Genomic DNA, 17209 nt, shown 5'->3' with positions numbered 1-17209 from the left:
AAGCTTCAAATAAAACAAACGGGTTTGAGCTGAAAGTAAAAGAAATTGACAGTATCACGTTTAAGTCATCCATTAAAACAATGACACCTAAAAAGGATCAACGATTGGCTTCTGCCCCGTCATGTTCATAAAGCAGAACTGAATTGAATTGAATTCAGTGATGGGAGAGGGAGGGGGTAGACACAGAGGAGTGAGCGAGAGAGGAGGGGAGGAGGAGGGGTGACTGGAGTGTGTGCCTGTATGCCTGTGTGTGTGTGAGAGAGAGACAGGGAGAGAGAGAAGGAGAGAGAGAGAGAGAGAGAGAGGGAGAGAGAGAGTGCATCCAGATCTCAGTCATTCATCTCTTGGGGAGAGGAGAGGAAACTACAGCAGGACGGGAAAAGAAACAGTTTTTGAGCGAAAAAAAGGATGATTTTTTTTTAACTTCTGCGTTCAATCTCTGACTTGACAAGCCTCCTCCAGCTGCAGTTTTCCTTTTCATTATCATTAACAACACCCCAAATACTCTGCAAGCTGCTGCAAGTATTTCACATCGCTCCTTCGACTGTGGGGTGGAGATACTTCCACTTCTTCTCCTCCTGCAACTGAGGACACTTTTCTCTCTCTTTCTTGAAACTGCATAAAAGCTGCATGTTTTTATAAGCATCTCTTGCAACTTGAATGTCTTTACAACTTGGACAGAGAGAGTGAAGTCCTTCGATGCAGTGTGCGTAGAAGGGACTGGTTGGTTGTTTTAGGGAGGTGTAGGAGGAGGTGACTTCAGGAGGACGCACCGGGATCAGACCGCTCCTGGAAGAGCTCCGGGAAGAGGAGGAGGAGGGTGCGTCACCCTGAGGAGAAGAGCATCCTCCCAGCCTTCTCACTCCATACAAACACACACCCTTAAGACAACGCAGACACAGCAATCTCAGAAAATTACCATAGAGGGACATCATATAAGTATTTTAGCAAACTAACACTCCTGAAGTAACATAAAGTAAAGATTAAAACATTACATTAAAAAAAAAACCACAAAAGTACATATAATCACTTTGTTCCACAGTCATACTACAACTCATTTAAGGGATATTGTAGGGATATTATACGACTATCATAGTTTATTTGTCAGCGGAACACGCACACGGACACTCAGGACGCCCAGCACGCCGCTGCAGAATGGATCTCCCTCCAATCAGAGGTAAGCATAAATTCATCCTGTCGCCATCCGATCTGCTGATGAACTATTGATGATTTGCGTGACCTTGGAATGAAAAAGTTCCATTGGGAATTTTTGATGAAATAACAAATTATTCAAGAGTTGTGCAGCTTTGCACACATCCTTTGCATCTTGGAACAGGATTCAATTTCAAGATTTTTACTTTAAGGCAGCTATTGTAGAGAGAGATACAGATTTCCCTGCAGAATCATACCTACAACGGCAGAAATTTAATGGGAATGTGTTAGCAGTGATGCATGACATGAACTAAAAGACATGAACTAAAAGTTCTTAAAGGCATATTAAAAGAAAACTTACAGGGGTTTATATGGAAAACTGACAGAGATTTTTTCAGTTCTAGTTCAGTGTTTTGGCTTTCTTTATCAGTCAGGTTTACTTTCTCCTTTTCAAGAAAATGTGCAGCTATACATCTCACAAATAAGCAGACATTTCTTGTGAGATCAAGCCAAGATCTACTTTTATGTCTAAACACAAGATCTGGTCTAAAATGAACCAAAAAACCCCCCAAAAAAAGCGTTATTTTGCTAAACTGTTTTCACTTGGTTTTACCTGCTTGGTCTGCAGCCACATGGGAGGAGGACAGAATTGTTTCACGCCTTAACACAAGTAATTAAAATCAACTGCAGTAAGGTGCCTCATAAATATCTTGTCACCATTTTATTGGTATTCAACTATGCAGCTGGTGACTTGTTTAAACAGATCAAATCCTACTCAGATTTATTCGGTCCATGCTTGTTTTCCATCTCTCGTCTTGGCCACTGGGTGAAGAAAGAGCGGCGAAAGGATGGTTTTTGTTTCATTTTTTATCATGTTTAAACTCAACCAATGTCTCCGCTTCATAAATACAAATTACTTCTCATCTTTTTACTGTACTGTGTGTGTACTACAGTTAAATACTACTGTATGACAGTTAAATATTGCGATGTGTGTGTGGGCCTGTGGATGGTGAAGTTGCAAGCATGTAGACCGTAACCTCCTTTGCCCCTGGTGGACAGATTGGTCCAAGTTATTGTTTTATTAGAAGTGAAGGTGAATTAGTCATCTTGACAGTAACATGTCATTTATCTTTTACCGACTTTTGGTGACTTCAAACTGACTCTTTTGAATCAGTGGGATGTGTGAGAGAGAGCATTTTTAAACGATCCTCCCAAATGAAACAGAGTGAAATATTCATATTAACTGATTGTTAGGCTGCATGTTAGCATTAGTCTCAGTGTGTTTCAGCAGATTGTGTGTGTGTGTGCATGTGTGCGTAACTGTGATGGGGACATGTGGGGTATGGGATTGATTGTCCTCAAGGTCGGATGCAGAATGTCAATACCCATCTCCGCTGGGGTGGGACTGGAGGGGCGGGTGGATGAGCAAATGATGGGATGGACTGATGGGGGGAGGGAGAAAGAGAGAGAAAGAAAGTGAATGGGATGAGATGAGCGGTTAGGCGGAGCGATTGACCAGGGATGGATGGATGGACGGTAGGGAGGGGACAGCATATGTGGAGTGGAGGAATATGGCGGATAGATGAATGAATGATGAAATGGATGGATGGTAAGAGGGACGGAGAGAGGGAGGGGATGAATGGAGAAGGAGGGATTTTTATGCCACAGCAGAGGAACTAATGCACTGACTAATGCACTGTCGAACCACAAACTTGTAGGAGACAATATTCACAGTAAAAAAAGCTTTGTAAAAAAGAAAAGAAGCATGGAAGAAAAAGATTGGTAATCTTTTTGAAAGTAATAATGCTTGACATTTTCAGAAATACAGTAAACTAATATAGGTCAGACCGTAATTACAGTTCATAGAAGCTTTAGCATTTGCACTTACACAAACAATGTCTTGTCAACCATTGCTGCTGCACAGAAAGTAAAGAAAATTTTACTTCAAATTTTAAATTAGAAAACAATATCCGACAGAATATGTCAAAGTGCTGCAATTAGTGCTTAGAAACAGAAAAGCCACAATCAACTCAGAATGTGTGCTAATGTCTTTAGGTGTAGTTCCTCAAAAAGGCCACAAGATGTCACAAGAAAAACTGTAAAACCCACTGAAGTCTAAATTAAATCTATTGTTTTCCAATTGGAAGTTAATCTAATTGCTTAGTTGAATGTTTGATTATTTGGTCGACAGGCAAGTCTGATAATTGTCATTTTTCAAGCAAAACATCTGCTTGTTCCAGCTTCACAAATATATTTGCTGCTGTGGTTAGGGTTAGGGTTAATATGACTGTAAATTAAATATTTTTTTTTTTATCCGACCAGCAGTCCTACTGAAATGAAATGAAATACTACATTTTACTAAAACTATTTTAATGACTGCTATGTGTAGGAACTGCAAGTGATCAACACCTTGAAATCTTGTTGCTGATATAACGTACATGGCCGTAAAGTTAGTGTTGGCAGATTCTTTTGTTGGCATTTTCACTTGAAAATACATGCTGGACAAACAACATGCTCTGCACTCCCTATTCCCCAGCCACATGGCCCCAGACACACCTGGCGGAGATCTCCTTTCTACTTTAATTTGGATTAAAACAAAATAGCAGCACTGTAATAGAAATTCAGGAAGCCTCAATCTTATAATATAAGAAATTATGAAAATACAGAGACAGTTGTTGTCAGCAGCAGCCAGTAGTTACTCATTCATGGAAAGTAAAGTGAACAAAATCAGCCTGTAGGTCAAATGACACTTGGCAAAATCAAGCTCAAGTGAAGTTTCAGGGACTTTCATCAAAAAACTGCTGCCAAACTTTTGACTTTGCACCTTTAGCTCCTGAAATGACAGTTGATGATTTTAGTCTCCTTGCACAAAAAATGAGAGAAATATATTTTCCAGCATGAAAGGACCTGCTTCAAGGATTCAGTCGACTTAAATCCACCTGTAACACCAAAGCACTGTGGCAGCGCTGTGTTAGCAGAACTGTGGCAAACACTGCTTTGTAAATTATCAGGACACCCGCCTCCACTTTGTTGGTGCCTGTTTGACTTCTACTTCCTGCTTGTCACTAGTAATTTTAATTTTCACCAAAATATCATAAATCCCTCATCATTGCACATGGAACAAATTCAGTAAGAACACCCTTTGTGGAAAAATACAACACCAATTAAGTTACAATAGTAGCCTTACTGATTTATTTTCCAACTTCATGTGAATTTTTACTTCAGTGAAGATAAGATGATAGATGAAGATTAAACCAGCCCGTCCTCACCAGAAAAATGGCTGTATAGGTCATTTGTGAGGGCAGCTTTTTATGACCCATAGTTAAGTTTATTGTAAGACATTTAGTGGCCAGGTGACCGGATTTACTCAGGTGACGTGGAGGAGGCCAGGGTGGATGAATGAGAGAAATGAAGGTCTTATCATTATTGTTTTTGATTTAGCCTAATAGGTCAAGTGGATTGTTGACAATCTGGTTTTATTCAATCTGTGTAAATGTGTTGTGAAATTATATCCAAAAATGACTCCTACTTCCTCCCTAGCTCTCTCTCTCTCTATCTTTCTCACACACACACACACACAGCTTTTCTTAACTGTTTGTTTTGACTTTCTTATCTCTCGCTCTACATCTGGCTCCACCACTTTCCTTTTTATCGTTATTAGTATCACCATCCCTCACTCATTCACTGCCTCTTTCCTTCCTCTTTCCCTCCCTCCCCCCTTGTTCTCTCCCGCCTCTCCCCCCTGCCTGGACTTGCTGGTCTGCAGTGTCTATTTCAGTCTTTCCGTTGGGGTCAGATTCGGCACATCCGGTATCTCATCCAGTTTATTGTCATTCAATCCTGCTGTGCTCCCGGAGGGCATCAGGAGGAAGGCCCCTGGGTCTTAGTGCCTGACAGGTCACACATACACAGTCATACACCCAGAAAAGCTGGCAGCATTGTAGTCAAATGTTTTGACCTTATGAAGCTGCTGCTTTAAATGTGCTATATACAGTTATACATAACTTCTCTTTTTCTTTGATTTGATTTTATTGACTATTTAAATTTTTTTCTCCTTTTACATTCACATACTGGGCTGGTTTACTACATGTCACTAATGCTCATCAATGTATTACTAAATTAAAACTACCAAAAAGTTGTTCAAATCAAAATACTGTTTACATGTTGATGTATTATTAAGGGTAATATATATGAAATTCACTTGCCACTAGAAGTCACACTACAGCACCAGCATCACAGACCAAAATAATGGGCACTACAGCTGACCACACTCCATTGACAAAAACAGTAGCAGTTAATCGGAAAACACACTTCAAACTGGGCAGAAACAAATGTTTTGAACCAAAACCGTCTCTGTTCATCTTTCCACTGTTCCAACAATCCCCAACTTTGGTTTGGTCGAAATAAACCATTAATAGAGTTAGATAAGAAAATATCTACAAAACTGGATGCTATGGCTGACACATAAAACATTAGCTAATCCTTGGGGACAAATGCGCCCATCAAAGTACGTCCAAAGAATGTTTTTCCCTACAAAGACAGAACTTCTGTTTAACCAGAAACAGACATAATATCAATAGTGACCAGACTCCATAGACAAAAAACGATAGACAGAAACAAAATAAAACCACCTTTGTTAGTCTTTCCACTGTTCACCAACAACAATCACCCACAATCAACCAAAACATCAGTTTCAGTTGCTGTGCTCATTTGGAAATGGAGGTACTAAAATGCAGCACATCATTCACTGCTCAAGAAACCACTATATCTTTATATAGCATATAGCTGTTGCTGCTATATTAAATGTTTTAAATATCATACATAATTTTTAATGTTACACTGAATGACAATAAAAAAGAATCAGTAAAAAGGATTAAACTGTGTATTGTACAGTATAATGTTTTAAAACAGATGATAAGCTACATATTAATAGGTTTAGTTTAAACAATTGAGCTAAAATGTTCATACACTCAATTGTGAGGATGTAGACTGAAAAACTAGTCAGCCTGTTATCTTAACAGTGTTATTCTGATTTAATAAGACAGAACTGAAAGATTCTTTCAGGTTTGTAGGCAAAGTTTCTTGTGCCAACCCTTTGAGTTAGTGTTGCTTTGCCACAATTATACTCTGGCACTGGCTTTGAAACTACATTTACCATCATGTAAGCAGATACAATTAACAGAATATGTAACAGATGAGTTAAATTATTAAACATTCTATGAAATATTGTGCTTTTGGTGTCTTGTCAAGTATTTCTTAGAGGGAGTGTGGTCTTGGGCTCACTGAATGCACACAGATTAAATTAATATTGATCTTCTCGGTTGAAAAATAAGCAGATGTGTTGCTTCACACTACTTGTTGGTTATTCATTAACTGTGATGGTCACTGCTGAGCTGCACTTGTCAAGTATTATTTCTTACAAAGAGCTTATGCATGTTCTCCTCAAAAAATATCTTTAAAACTTTGGAAAGAGAGAGAGGGAGGGGACACAAAAAGAAAACATAAGGCCAAAAAGCACAGAGGAGCAAGAAAAGTAAAAGGGAGTAAAGGACAGGACAGCAGAAAAGGGATGAAAGGGGAGAGCGAAGGGAGGCGGTGAAGGTGATGTGAGGGGAGGAGAGGATGTGAGAGGATAGGGAGAGAAATGAGAGGAAGGGAGGAGAGAGGAGAAGAAGAGGAGAGGGCAACCCCTCCTCATTCCAAGGCGAAGGGTCACTGCAGTCAGTTTTAAAATAGCCTGAAACCATGATGTCACCGGTGAGAGATGCAGCGTTGCTCTGTCCATTAAACTCAATCGACCATCAGGAGGTCGAGTCCAGACTCAGCGGAAGTTAGGGAGTCAGCGGACAGATGATGGATCAGCACAGTTTAAAGGTTTCTCTTTACTTTTGACATTTGAATCTGAGAGTTTTTATGTGTTACTTGAAAGGTGACCAACTCTTTAGTCAGCCACCAAAAAGCATTGCCAGAAGACCAACAACAAGTTAATGTGTTGATAGCCATGGGTTTCACCACAGTGAATGTAGAAAAGTGACCCACTGACAAATGGGTGTTTGTGTGTTAGCACTTATTTATTCAAACTCATTTTAAAATAATAATTTCTTTTTATACAGTTAAACTTCTGTTTGGCCCTTTTCTACTGTTGATGCTTTCCTAATTTCCATTGCCATTCTAAACTATTACATTCTGGCGGTTCTCACCTAGTTTCAGCTTTATTTGACACAGAAGAACAATTGGGTACAATAAGCATTAGCAATGATGGTTAAGGAGAGAAAGAAGAGACAGGGTTTCTGCAAGGTTCACCAAGTTAAATTAAAAACCCTTTAAGACCATTTTAATACCATTAATTCAATTTAATACCTGTTTCACAGCCATACCGGCTAACGTATGAAAGTATGAAGGAAAACCAGTAGAGTGAGTAAGAAGTATAATACCAATAGTAGGGCCCTTAAAGTGATACCGATACCAATGAATTATTTCATTCATTTAAATTTAAATTCATTCCGAGCAAACACAGCGCAGCTGTCAACCCTAAAGTTTGCTATAGTTCTTTATCACGTACCCATATTCCCATTTTCTCGAAAAAAAATCCTTCCACATTGAATGCATTCATTTTTATCAGACACCCATACTTTTAAACATTTTGCACGCTAATCTGTCAAATCTGTCAAACTCGACCTCACAGACTGTATGTAGCTGCTAGCTATAGCTGCTGTAGCTGCGGTAGTGGGCCAGTCACATGTTGCATTAAATCGGTTGTGGTGATCGGCTATAACCAAAAACCATACACATTTTTTTCTAGATCTGGGTACTAAAAGGTTCAAATGCAGGTATTATTTGACTGTAGAAATGATGATACTATTTCTACTGCTATCGATCAAGAATACCCAGCACTAGTAGGGACAATATAGCCTAGAATTATTTTTCAGTACTTCCCAGCAGTATAGAACAATAATTTGGAATAACTGAAGGACTCGGACCTGGACCCAGATAAGTGGCATAAATGGACAAATGGATTAAGTTAATTTAGGATTTATTGCTATAACCGACACTTTGTTATTATGAAACAATGAGTTTCCTAGCTACTGTAGCTAGTAGTGACAGTGTTTGCTGGAGGTGTGATGGGACTACCTGAAACTCTTTTTTTACCTGAAAAACTTTTAGTTTTTAGGTGTATACCATCTCCTAACATCTAGCAATTGAATAAAAAAAAATATTGCTGCTTATATCAGGCAAGAGAAAGTATTTTGTAGATTCAATTTTAGACTTTCTAATACGCTTTAAGGCCTTTTTTAGGGAACTAAATTCATAGATTGTTAAGACAATTCCATACTTATGTATGTGTTTTGATGGGAAGCATGAATTCCAACAGCTACACTGCAGATGAGAGCATCAGTTAAAACTTGGTGGTGTAAATGATTGGGCAGCAGAGAATGTATACAGTGTGTGTTTTTGTGGAACAGAGTGATGGAGAAGGACTGTGTGTCTGTGTGTGTGTCCCAGGGCAGAGGCTCAGTCATTACTGATACTCCCTGAGCACAGAGGTCCATCCTTAGGTTACCACTGACAGCCTCTTGAAACACCATCTCTCTCTCTCTCTCTCTCTCTCTATGTGACTGTTTCGCTCTCCATTTGTTTTGTTTCATTGACATTCATTTTTACACTTTACACATGCAATGTTTGGGAAATTCATTACCAGTAGTAGCTTAAGAGAAAAAGTCAAATTGACATTAGCATCTAGTTTCAGAGAGTGACAGATGCCTCTCCCATCCTTTCTCGTCTGAGCCAGATGGATTGTCTACTAAATAAAACACTCATTGTGCTGCTGGCCATGTTGGTTCAGTTTTAGCCATAAAAGTGCTTCTCCTGAAGTGAACCACCTTCACATTTGTGGGAACATCAGTGATGAGGAATGCATGTGATCTAAATATATAAGGTTATAAGGGAGTATTTGATGAGAACGTTTTATTTTATGAATACAGCAATGCATATCATTCCTCAGGGTGCCGTCAGGTTTTTTTTAAAATTATAACGTAAAATATCTGAGAAACACAGCAAGTTCTAAACATGCAAGCATTTTTAGTTTGGGAGGGTAACTACAAAAGTAACATCCGTGGTTTTTGCACACTCCACCCCTCTATCTGAAGATATAGCCATGGAAACCATGTTTGGGAAGTCAGCTACCCAGAATCCTCACACAATCCCTCATTAAATAATGACAGGGTTTAATTTTTAAAGGGCTAAACCAAAATTGTTCAAATTGACTGGATTCAGGAGATTTTGATTATGGCATGGGCTGTGGGTTCAGATGCTGCAGTGGAAAGGCTAGCTCCTTCAAAACTACCCAAACATGTATCACCTATGACAGAAATAGCCCCAGTCATCGGAAAAGGGAGCGTTGGGTTCGGATTTAAGAGCAGCGGACCAAGAGACGATCCACTCAGCCAGATCGACCAGGCGGGATCAGTGCCAGCACAGCAGTTGTGCCAGATAGGAGCTTCTGGACCAGCCTGGATTTAAGTCTGCTCCTGGCTAATAGGGCTGGACAAATGGGGATTTGGGCTGGCCAACAATGGACAATCAGAGACTGTTGTGCCTACATCTTTACAGAGACGTGCTCCATTAAAATCCCTGCTCAAGCACCTGATGGGCTGATCGTGTTCGGAGCTCAAAGAGTGCAGGTTGAGAAGAGATGGACTGGAAATTGGTGATGCTTGGTGCTCAAACACAGTCAAAGTGGATGGACACAGTTTCTCTTTCTGTGCAGATGAAACCATATTATCATCACTATCTTGCTGTGGTTTATATTTTCCCCCAGACACAATTTCAAAAGATGCACTGCAGAAGTATTTCCTGGGTGTTTATATTCAGCGTTACTCATCAAAACACTCAGTGTCGAATGCATTTCATTCCTCATAAAACTTTTTAAAAATCCATTATTGTGTACATCCATGTTCATTAGCTCGCAGCCTTCTTCTTCCCTCTCTTTGTTGGTGCATTGCAGCACATCTTGACGTGTTACCACCACCTGTTGATCGGTGGAATAGTGTGACACCATTGGTGGGACTGTGTATCGCGTTACTCACGTGTGCATGTGCGTCCTTGTGCACACGCTTGAGATAAACAAAACATGGACCCACTCATAGAAAAACAGCTCCATGGCACTACTTTAGGTCTAAAACTCCACAGGGAACCTTCATGTGACTTAAAAAACACACACTGCCCTCAGATCAGCTTGTAATGTGAGAGGGGAGGGTGCTGCCTGCTCCGCCCTACACCATCCTCAAACACTAACACACACACCCATACACGCACACAAACAGCTCTCTTCCCAGCTGTTGTTGCCAGAGGGTTGATAACAGACACTCCCAGCAGAGCCAGACTAAGCATCACCACCCAAAACAACTGTAGCCCTCCGTGTGGCCAATGTATTCAATTCACATCATGTGCAGGTGCAACCAGAGCATGCTAGAAATAATGTTCAAAATAAAAAATAATGTAAAATAGTGGAAGCTTTCTCAAGTGTATATCTCCTTGCCTGCCATTGTGGGAAAAAATATAGCGCTGGTCATTTAGGTCACAACTACTAAGTTGAGGGTTACAGTAAAGGATTTCTGTAGTGAAATAAGCTGAAATTTGGATGGATGTTGGTGGAACAGCTGCAATTATGTTTTTAATATGGATTAATCAGACATTTCTTTTCTTGGTCAATAAAGTGTCAGAAAAAGGTTTTCAAAAATGCACATTAAATATTCCCACAGCTCGAGGTGATGTCTCGAAATCTTGTATATTGTCTAAACAACAGTCCAAAACCCCAAATTCTATATTTGTTCATATTACTTGAGTTTTGAATTTAAGTTGAACTCGAAGGGATGCTCCACTACATTTTTCCATCTTAGATGCCACAGTCTCTAACTTTTTGTTGTGACTCACAGTATTTTTTGCCTTGTTGGGGTTGGGTGGGGGGGCTGGAAGTGGTTGGCTCAACCAGTAAGTAAATATGAGGTCATGGAAATGGACGGCAGGCCTCTTCTTTTTAACAATTAGATGGGCTGATAGGCGGGCAGAGTATGAGAGAGCCGCGGCCACTGCTCTGCTTGATGTGATTAGTCACCAGGACTTCTCCTCTCTCCTCGGACTAATTTGAAAATGCATCCTCATCTAACCAACCTGGGCCTTCTTATCTGCTCCTTTATAGCTGGACCTCTGGAAGGAGGGGACTGAGTGATAGATACACAAAGGTGCTGGAGGGTAGAGCACCTTTATGCTCAGACTGCCACAATTTGTTTACAAGACTCTCCTCTGAAAGCCTGAAGGACAGGAAGAGCTATTTTTTGTTGTTTTTATTTTTGTTTTACAGTCCGGCTTGCTAATCACCTCTCCTTCCTTCCCAGTGATGGATTGCCATTCTTGGGTTTCATCCACATCCCCGATCTCCTCTCCTATTGCTTTTGTCCTGCATTTTTCTAAGGGCCATTTTTCTCCTTTCTGTATTTAACTGTACAGAACTGGGCAATAATAGGATGTGATCATTATTATGGCTTCAATGAAATCGTCTGGTGACAATATGACACTTGATAAAATTATGTGGCCAATGGTGATTCTGAGCAAATTTGTTTTATTCAGGTGTAGAGTTTTGTTTGATGTCACATATAACAGTGGACCACAATTTTTCTTCCTCCCCTCTGAGATGTAAATGTGTTTTGCCTTTGTTGTCTAACTTTTAGGGGATTTTTGGTTGATGATGCAAAGTTTGTGTTTCCGTCTCTGCTGTTACGCAGGTGGTCTCTGCTGCACATACAAACTACCCTGTTATTATGATATGTATAACTTCCTGTGTGGTAGAGGTTGTTTTTCGCTGACAGGGTGAACCAGCAGCAATTAACAGCAAAAAGGTAAACCAATTCTGCAATTCATCAGCGGCACATTAGCCATGATTAAGGGCTGGAAAATGCTTCTCTGGGCTGCATGTGAGCAAACATGCAGAGATGTTGTTCAGAGACTTTTGCAAGGCTGTTTTTTCTTTTTCCATTTTTAACCTGTTTTAACAGAAAGTTGATCAAACAATCAGCTTGGATGACACATAGGGTTTGCCCAACATGTTGCCAGAAAAAAACTGGTAAGTGTGCACATTGGCTCATCTGTGAACCTTTGATTGCCCAGATCACCCATCTCTGCATAGATCAGCAGACATATATGTGTACCTTTGCAGGACAATAATTCCATCTTAACAGGAAGCAAGGAAAAAATGAATCTGCTTAGACCTAACAGATCAACACACACTCAAGGTCGGGTTATGGTCCAAAGAAAATAGTCTGTACGATGTATGGTTCTGACTAGGTTTAGTTTAAATGCTGTTCTACAATCCAACAAACAGCTGAAGCATACTGACACCCAAACGATTCACAATGGTCTATTCAACCACTTCTTAAAAGAGGGTGGTGGTAATGCATAATGCTGATTATTATGATTATGATTCTGTATTCACATGCACGTGGCCTATGGTTAGTTGCTGCTGCTCGCTCTTACCTCCCTCCTCCATCTAATCTCATGATCTGAGCTGCTTTAAATGCATTTCCATTTGGCCTCATTACTCTCTGAGAGGACTGGCACCATGTGAGGAGCAAGCCAGCTATCTCTCCCCCTTAGCCGTCTTGGCAAGACTGCAGTTTCTTTGTGTATGTATAGCGGAGCGTGTATGTGTGTGTATATATATGTGTGTACAGTATTTGTACATACATCTATCTTTATTATACACAGAAATATAAAAGAAACACGTTTTCCTTCCAAAGCGAGCAGTAGATATCAAGCTCATTTTTGTTTTTGTTTTTTTGAGTTGTGTATTTTCTTTCAGGGCTCATCTGATGCCTGAGCAGGAAATCAAATCAGCTGCACATTCAACTAGACTTGGGCCTTTTATTTAATTTTGCCTTTTTTGCTCATGCATTAACTGCACTCCTAAGCAAATTTATATTTATCTTTTAAGCATTTAGTTGCAGTCTTACCCATCATTACAATGAGTACACTATGCACTATTTTCTATCTCATGTCATAATTTTCTGAAACTGAGATTTTTTTTAATATAACAATAATAAATAATCTGCAGAAAAACAAGAACATTGTACCAATTATTTTCTGAAAGGATTGTTTGGAATCCTGGAGATTGGTTTTACTGCCCATTTTTATCACTTACTGAAGCCAGAAAACCCAAATTTGGTCAAAAAGCAAGAAGCCTTGGTGTTGTTGAGGTGGGACAAACAAGCAAAATCCACCACATTAAGGGTGCCTCAAAACAAATCCTGAAATCCGATGATTTTTCTCATTAGCTAAAATAGTGTAACCACTGAGATATTTTTGGTTTTAAGGCCTCTGGTTTTGAGATATGAGTCTGCGAGACCTCAAGAGAAATATTTCAAAAAGCCAACATCTTTCCGGAAACAATGTCCCGGTTACTGCAGATAATCCACATACTTTCCAATGAAAAACAGACTTGAGCATACTTGTAAAGCTTAGCAGATAAACGCTCACCCTTCAACAGGAAACATGTTGATTTATAAACTGAATTTGTTTTGTTACTTTACAGTTCCTCTAGTCTTTCTGTTTGGCCATGCTGCCAGCCTCTCTGTCTGCAGGTGGGTTTCCTCCGTGGCAGCAGCAGCTGTGTTCAACAGATGCTAAATTACAGTGTGGACCTGATGGTCGCATCTATCTGGCTCTGGCAGGCTAATAATAGCGTTAGCCTGAGCAGTGGAGAACCTCAGCGGTCATGATGACATGGCTGATGGTTGTGTGGAGGCTGTGCTGCCAAAATCCATATTTGATCAAGTGCTGCTTAAATATTTGGGAAATAACATGAAGGCTATCTGCTGTATGTAATGTGGTGTTCCCTTTCTGCCATAAATTATGCAAAATGTATTAATGAGTTTGATTTTGAATATTTCTGAATATTTGTTGGTAAAACAGTTCTGAAGGGTCTTTTTTCTTGCTCAATATCAGATAATAACTTTTATAATAATGTTATAAACACAAACCAGTGACTCCATGATTGTTTGGTCAGATGCCACAATTTCTAACCTTTCTGTTGCATTTGTTCTGCCTGAGCTCCATTTTAATTTGTTTCCACTGTTCAAAAGAAAACTTAAAAAGTTGTAAACCACAAAGTTAATCAAACAGTTGGTGTGACTATGATCTATTCTCTGGGTTTTCTGCTAATGCTTTTTTACTTTCTGGAGGTGGTACTACTTTGTGTCCAGTCATTGTGGCTTTGGTTCACATGCTAACTAGGCAAATCTTTTTCCGTTCATTTTAAACAGACCAGAAACAAAACACATCAGTTCCTGTGCACCAGAGGATGTGTTTAGTTCAGCAAATGGAAAATATTCCATGGAACAGTGAACACAGAACATAGCCTGAATATTTCTTGTATCATATCATGAAAATGTTTCAGATTATAATTTTAGAGTTAATGAAAGCAAAGCTACTTTCTGTGCTCTGGTTAGACGCATCATTCATTTAGTACTGAAGCTGATTAGCTGATTACTTGATTGGCAGAAAATTAACTAATAACAATTTTGATAGTCAATTCATTACTTGAATCTTGAATTACTTGAATATTATTGATAATAGAATATCTTTGTGTTTTTAACTGTTTGACCAACAAAATAAGTTATTTTAAAAAAGGGTATAAATTAAGGTAGGACCACATTTTATGCCAATTTAGACACTGAATAATTAATAAATTATAATTATGTTAATCATAACTACATTTGTGGCATGCACGATTATAGTTAAGACATAAATGGCTTTGTCTGGTAAATTTCCTCACTGCTGTAACCTTACAATGACATGAAAAGGCTTGTGACTTCAAGGTTTGCAAGGTTTTAAACAATACCCAGCCCTACTTGCATGTGCAAAACTTGCATTTGTCTGTATAATAACAGGCTTGTGTGATAAGACAATAGAATCACTAAAAAGGTAGCAGGTCAACTAATCACTATCGCTTCCTTTCTCTGTGTTTTTGCAGGTTTATCTGATGTGCCGTGAGAGTTGGGAGCACTTTGCCCCAGCCCCGGCCTGCAGCCCTGGTGCCACCCAGTCTGGCTCACCAGGATGGACCCTGCTCATTCCTTCGGCGGGGAGCTGGACGGGCTGGACCTTCAGCAGGTCCCAGTGCTGTCGCTCGACCAGATACGTGCCATCCGGGCCAACAATGACTATGTGGAGAGGCCCGTGGCACTGGAACCGGCAACCCAGTCCGGATTTTTCTACGCCCATGAAGATCGTTACCCCCATGGAGTATTCTCCCATCACCCCCAGCCTTCCTTTCGCTCAGCCCTGCCCCGCAGCCAAAGTCAGCAGCAGCACGCTCACCTGTCCCACCTGAGCCGTTCCAGTACCATAAGCTCCTCCATGTCTCGGACCAGTGCCACCTCAGACCAGCGGCTACTGGCAGGTTTGACACCATCTCATTCTGGCTTAGGTTCAGTGGTTCGTTCTCAGCCTAAAGGAGAACTCAAGCCTGATGTTTCTTTGGGTAAAGGCCTGACAGAGGACGAGGCTGAGCAGGGCCTTCATTTATTCATCTGTGAGCGGTGTGGTCGCTGTAAGTGCCAAGAGTGCTGCACCCCCCGCCGCCTGCCTTCCTGTTGGGCCTGTGGACAACGCTGTCTATGTTCTGCCGAAAGCGCCGTGGAGTATGGCACCTGTTTGTGCTGTGTTAAAGGCCTGTTCTACCACTGCTCCGCCCAGGATGATGAGGATAACTGTGCTGACCGGCCATGCTCTTGCGCTCCAGCCCACGCCTGTGCCCGCTGGGGCACGATGGGGCTGCTGGCGCTCTGCCTGCCCTGCCTCTGCTGCTACCCCCCTGCCAGGCTGTGCCTTGCCCTGTGCCAGTGTGCCCACGACCGTGCCACACGCCCCGGCTGCAGGTGCAGCAACACCAATACTGTGTGCCGCAAGATTTCCGCAACCAACCCTAACCCTGGTCATCCCTCACTCCGTAGCAAGGCCCTGGAAAAGCCGTTATGACAGGCCTGGATGGGGGCCAGGTAAATCCATTTCCCCATCGCCGTCGCCAAAGCAACGCTGTCGCCAACAGTGCCACAGCTGACATTGTGACGACAATGCCATTGTGACCCACCTACCTACGTACGACAAGCCAACCAACCAACCAACCATCCAACCGTGAAGTGTTGTTCACCTAATGTACCTTGAATTTACTTCTTCTCCAGCTCAGGAGGGACCAAAGCTTTACTGTGCCTGTTCATGTTGGAGACTTCATGCCTAAACACAAAAACTTGTCCTGAAAAAGAAGAAGCTGTCGTGCTTTGCTGGACTGCCCTTCAACCTTAACCAAGACTTCCAGACAAAAAAATCTCTCTCTCTCTCTCTGCATTTTGTGGTATAATCTGGACGTCTTAAAATCTATTTATTTATTGTTGAACCTCCTTCCTCCTCACCCTTTGCAAAGAGAATGCACAGAGCACACAGACAGGCGATGGACCAAATCAGGAAGGAAAGACGCCTGTGGCGATGTGTATGGCCTATGCCAATAGAGTTTCTGTCTTTTAGAAAGAGAGAAACAGAAGAAACATGGGAGATTGAGGACTTAAACCACAAGGACATTCAGAAAACTCCACAAAAGGTTGAAGATGAATGAAATGAGAAACCAACATTGTGCCGTAGTGATTATCAGACTGGGAGTCTGAGAAAAGCACCAAGGCATAAAGTGAAAACAAAGACACTTGTAACACACCTGTAACAACAGTTTGACACCAAATAAAGGGACCATGCACTGTACGAACTGAGAGAATCTCAATGCTATTAAGCTCATTTGTAAAGGAAAAGCACTGTGAGGTAGATGGACAATGTTTTCCCCAGCAGCTTAGAGCTGAATGGGGGATTATTTAACCAGAGGGAGGGTGCATCCATTGTGACCAGGCAGCGTGTGTGTGTGTGTGTGTCTGTGTGTGTCCTCCTACTGTACAACAACCTGTGTATGTAGAGCCTGTGTGTATGTTGTTTTGTCAGCAGAAGAAGCCTCCCTTGTCTTATT

At 40.9% G+C, this 17209-nt stretch overlaps 1 protein-coding gene across 1 annotated transcript; it reads left to right on the top strand.

Moving 5' to 3' along the window:
• The first annotated feature begins 287 nt into the window (after positions 1-287).
• On the top strand, positions 288-16539 carry LOC118331326 (protein sprouty homolog 3). The gene is made up of 2 exons (XM_035666170.1): positions 288-1177; positions 15176-16539. Exon 2 carries the CDS (start codon positions 15262-15264, stop codon positions 16180-16182), a length of 921 nt encoding a protein of 306 aa, XP_035522063.1. The 5' UTR covers positions 288-1177; positions 15176-15261; the 3' UTR covers positions 16183-16539.
• Positions 16540-17209: the final 670 nt, after the last annotated feature.

The sequence above is a fragment of the Morone saxatilis genome, unplaced genomic scaffold (genome assembly GCF_004916995.1).
Source record: "Morone saxatilis isolate NCDOM2014 unplaced genomic scaffold, NCSU_SB_2.0 Contig20, whole genome shotgun sequence".
Classification (NCBI taxonomy): Eukaryota; Metazoa; Chordata; class Actinopteri; family Moronidae; genus Morone; species Morone saxatilis.
This window is presented reverse-complemented; position numbering and strand designations above follow the sequence as displayed.

Bases quoted from the DNA above. Each gene is read 5' to 3' on its own strand.
- LOC118331326 (XM_035666170.1), top strand. From the start codon at position 15,262: ATGGACCCTGCTCATTCCTTCGGCGGGGAGCTGGACGGGCTGGACCTT.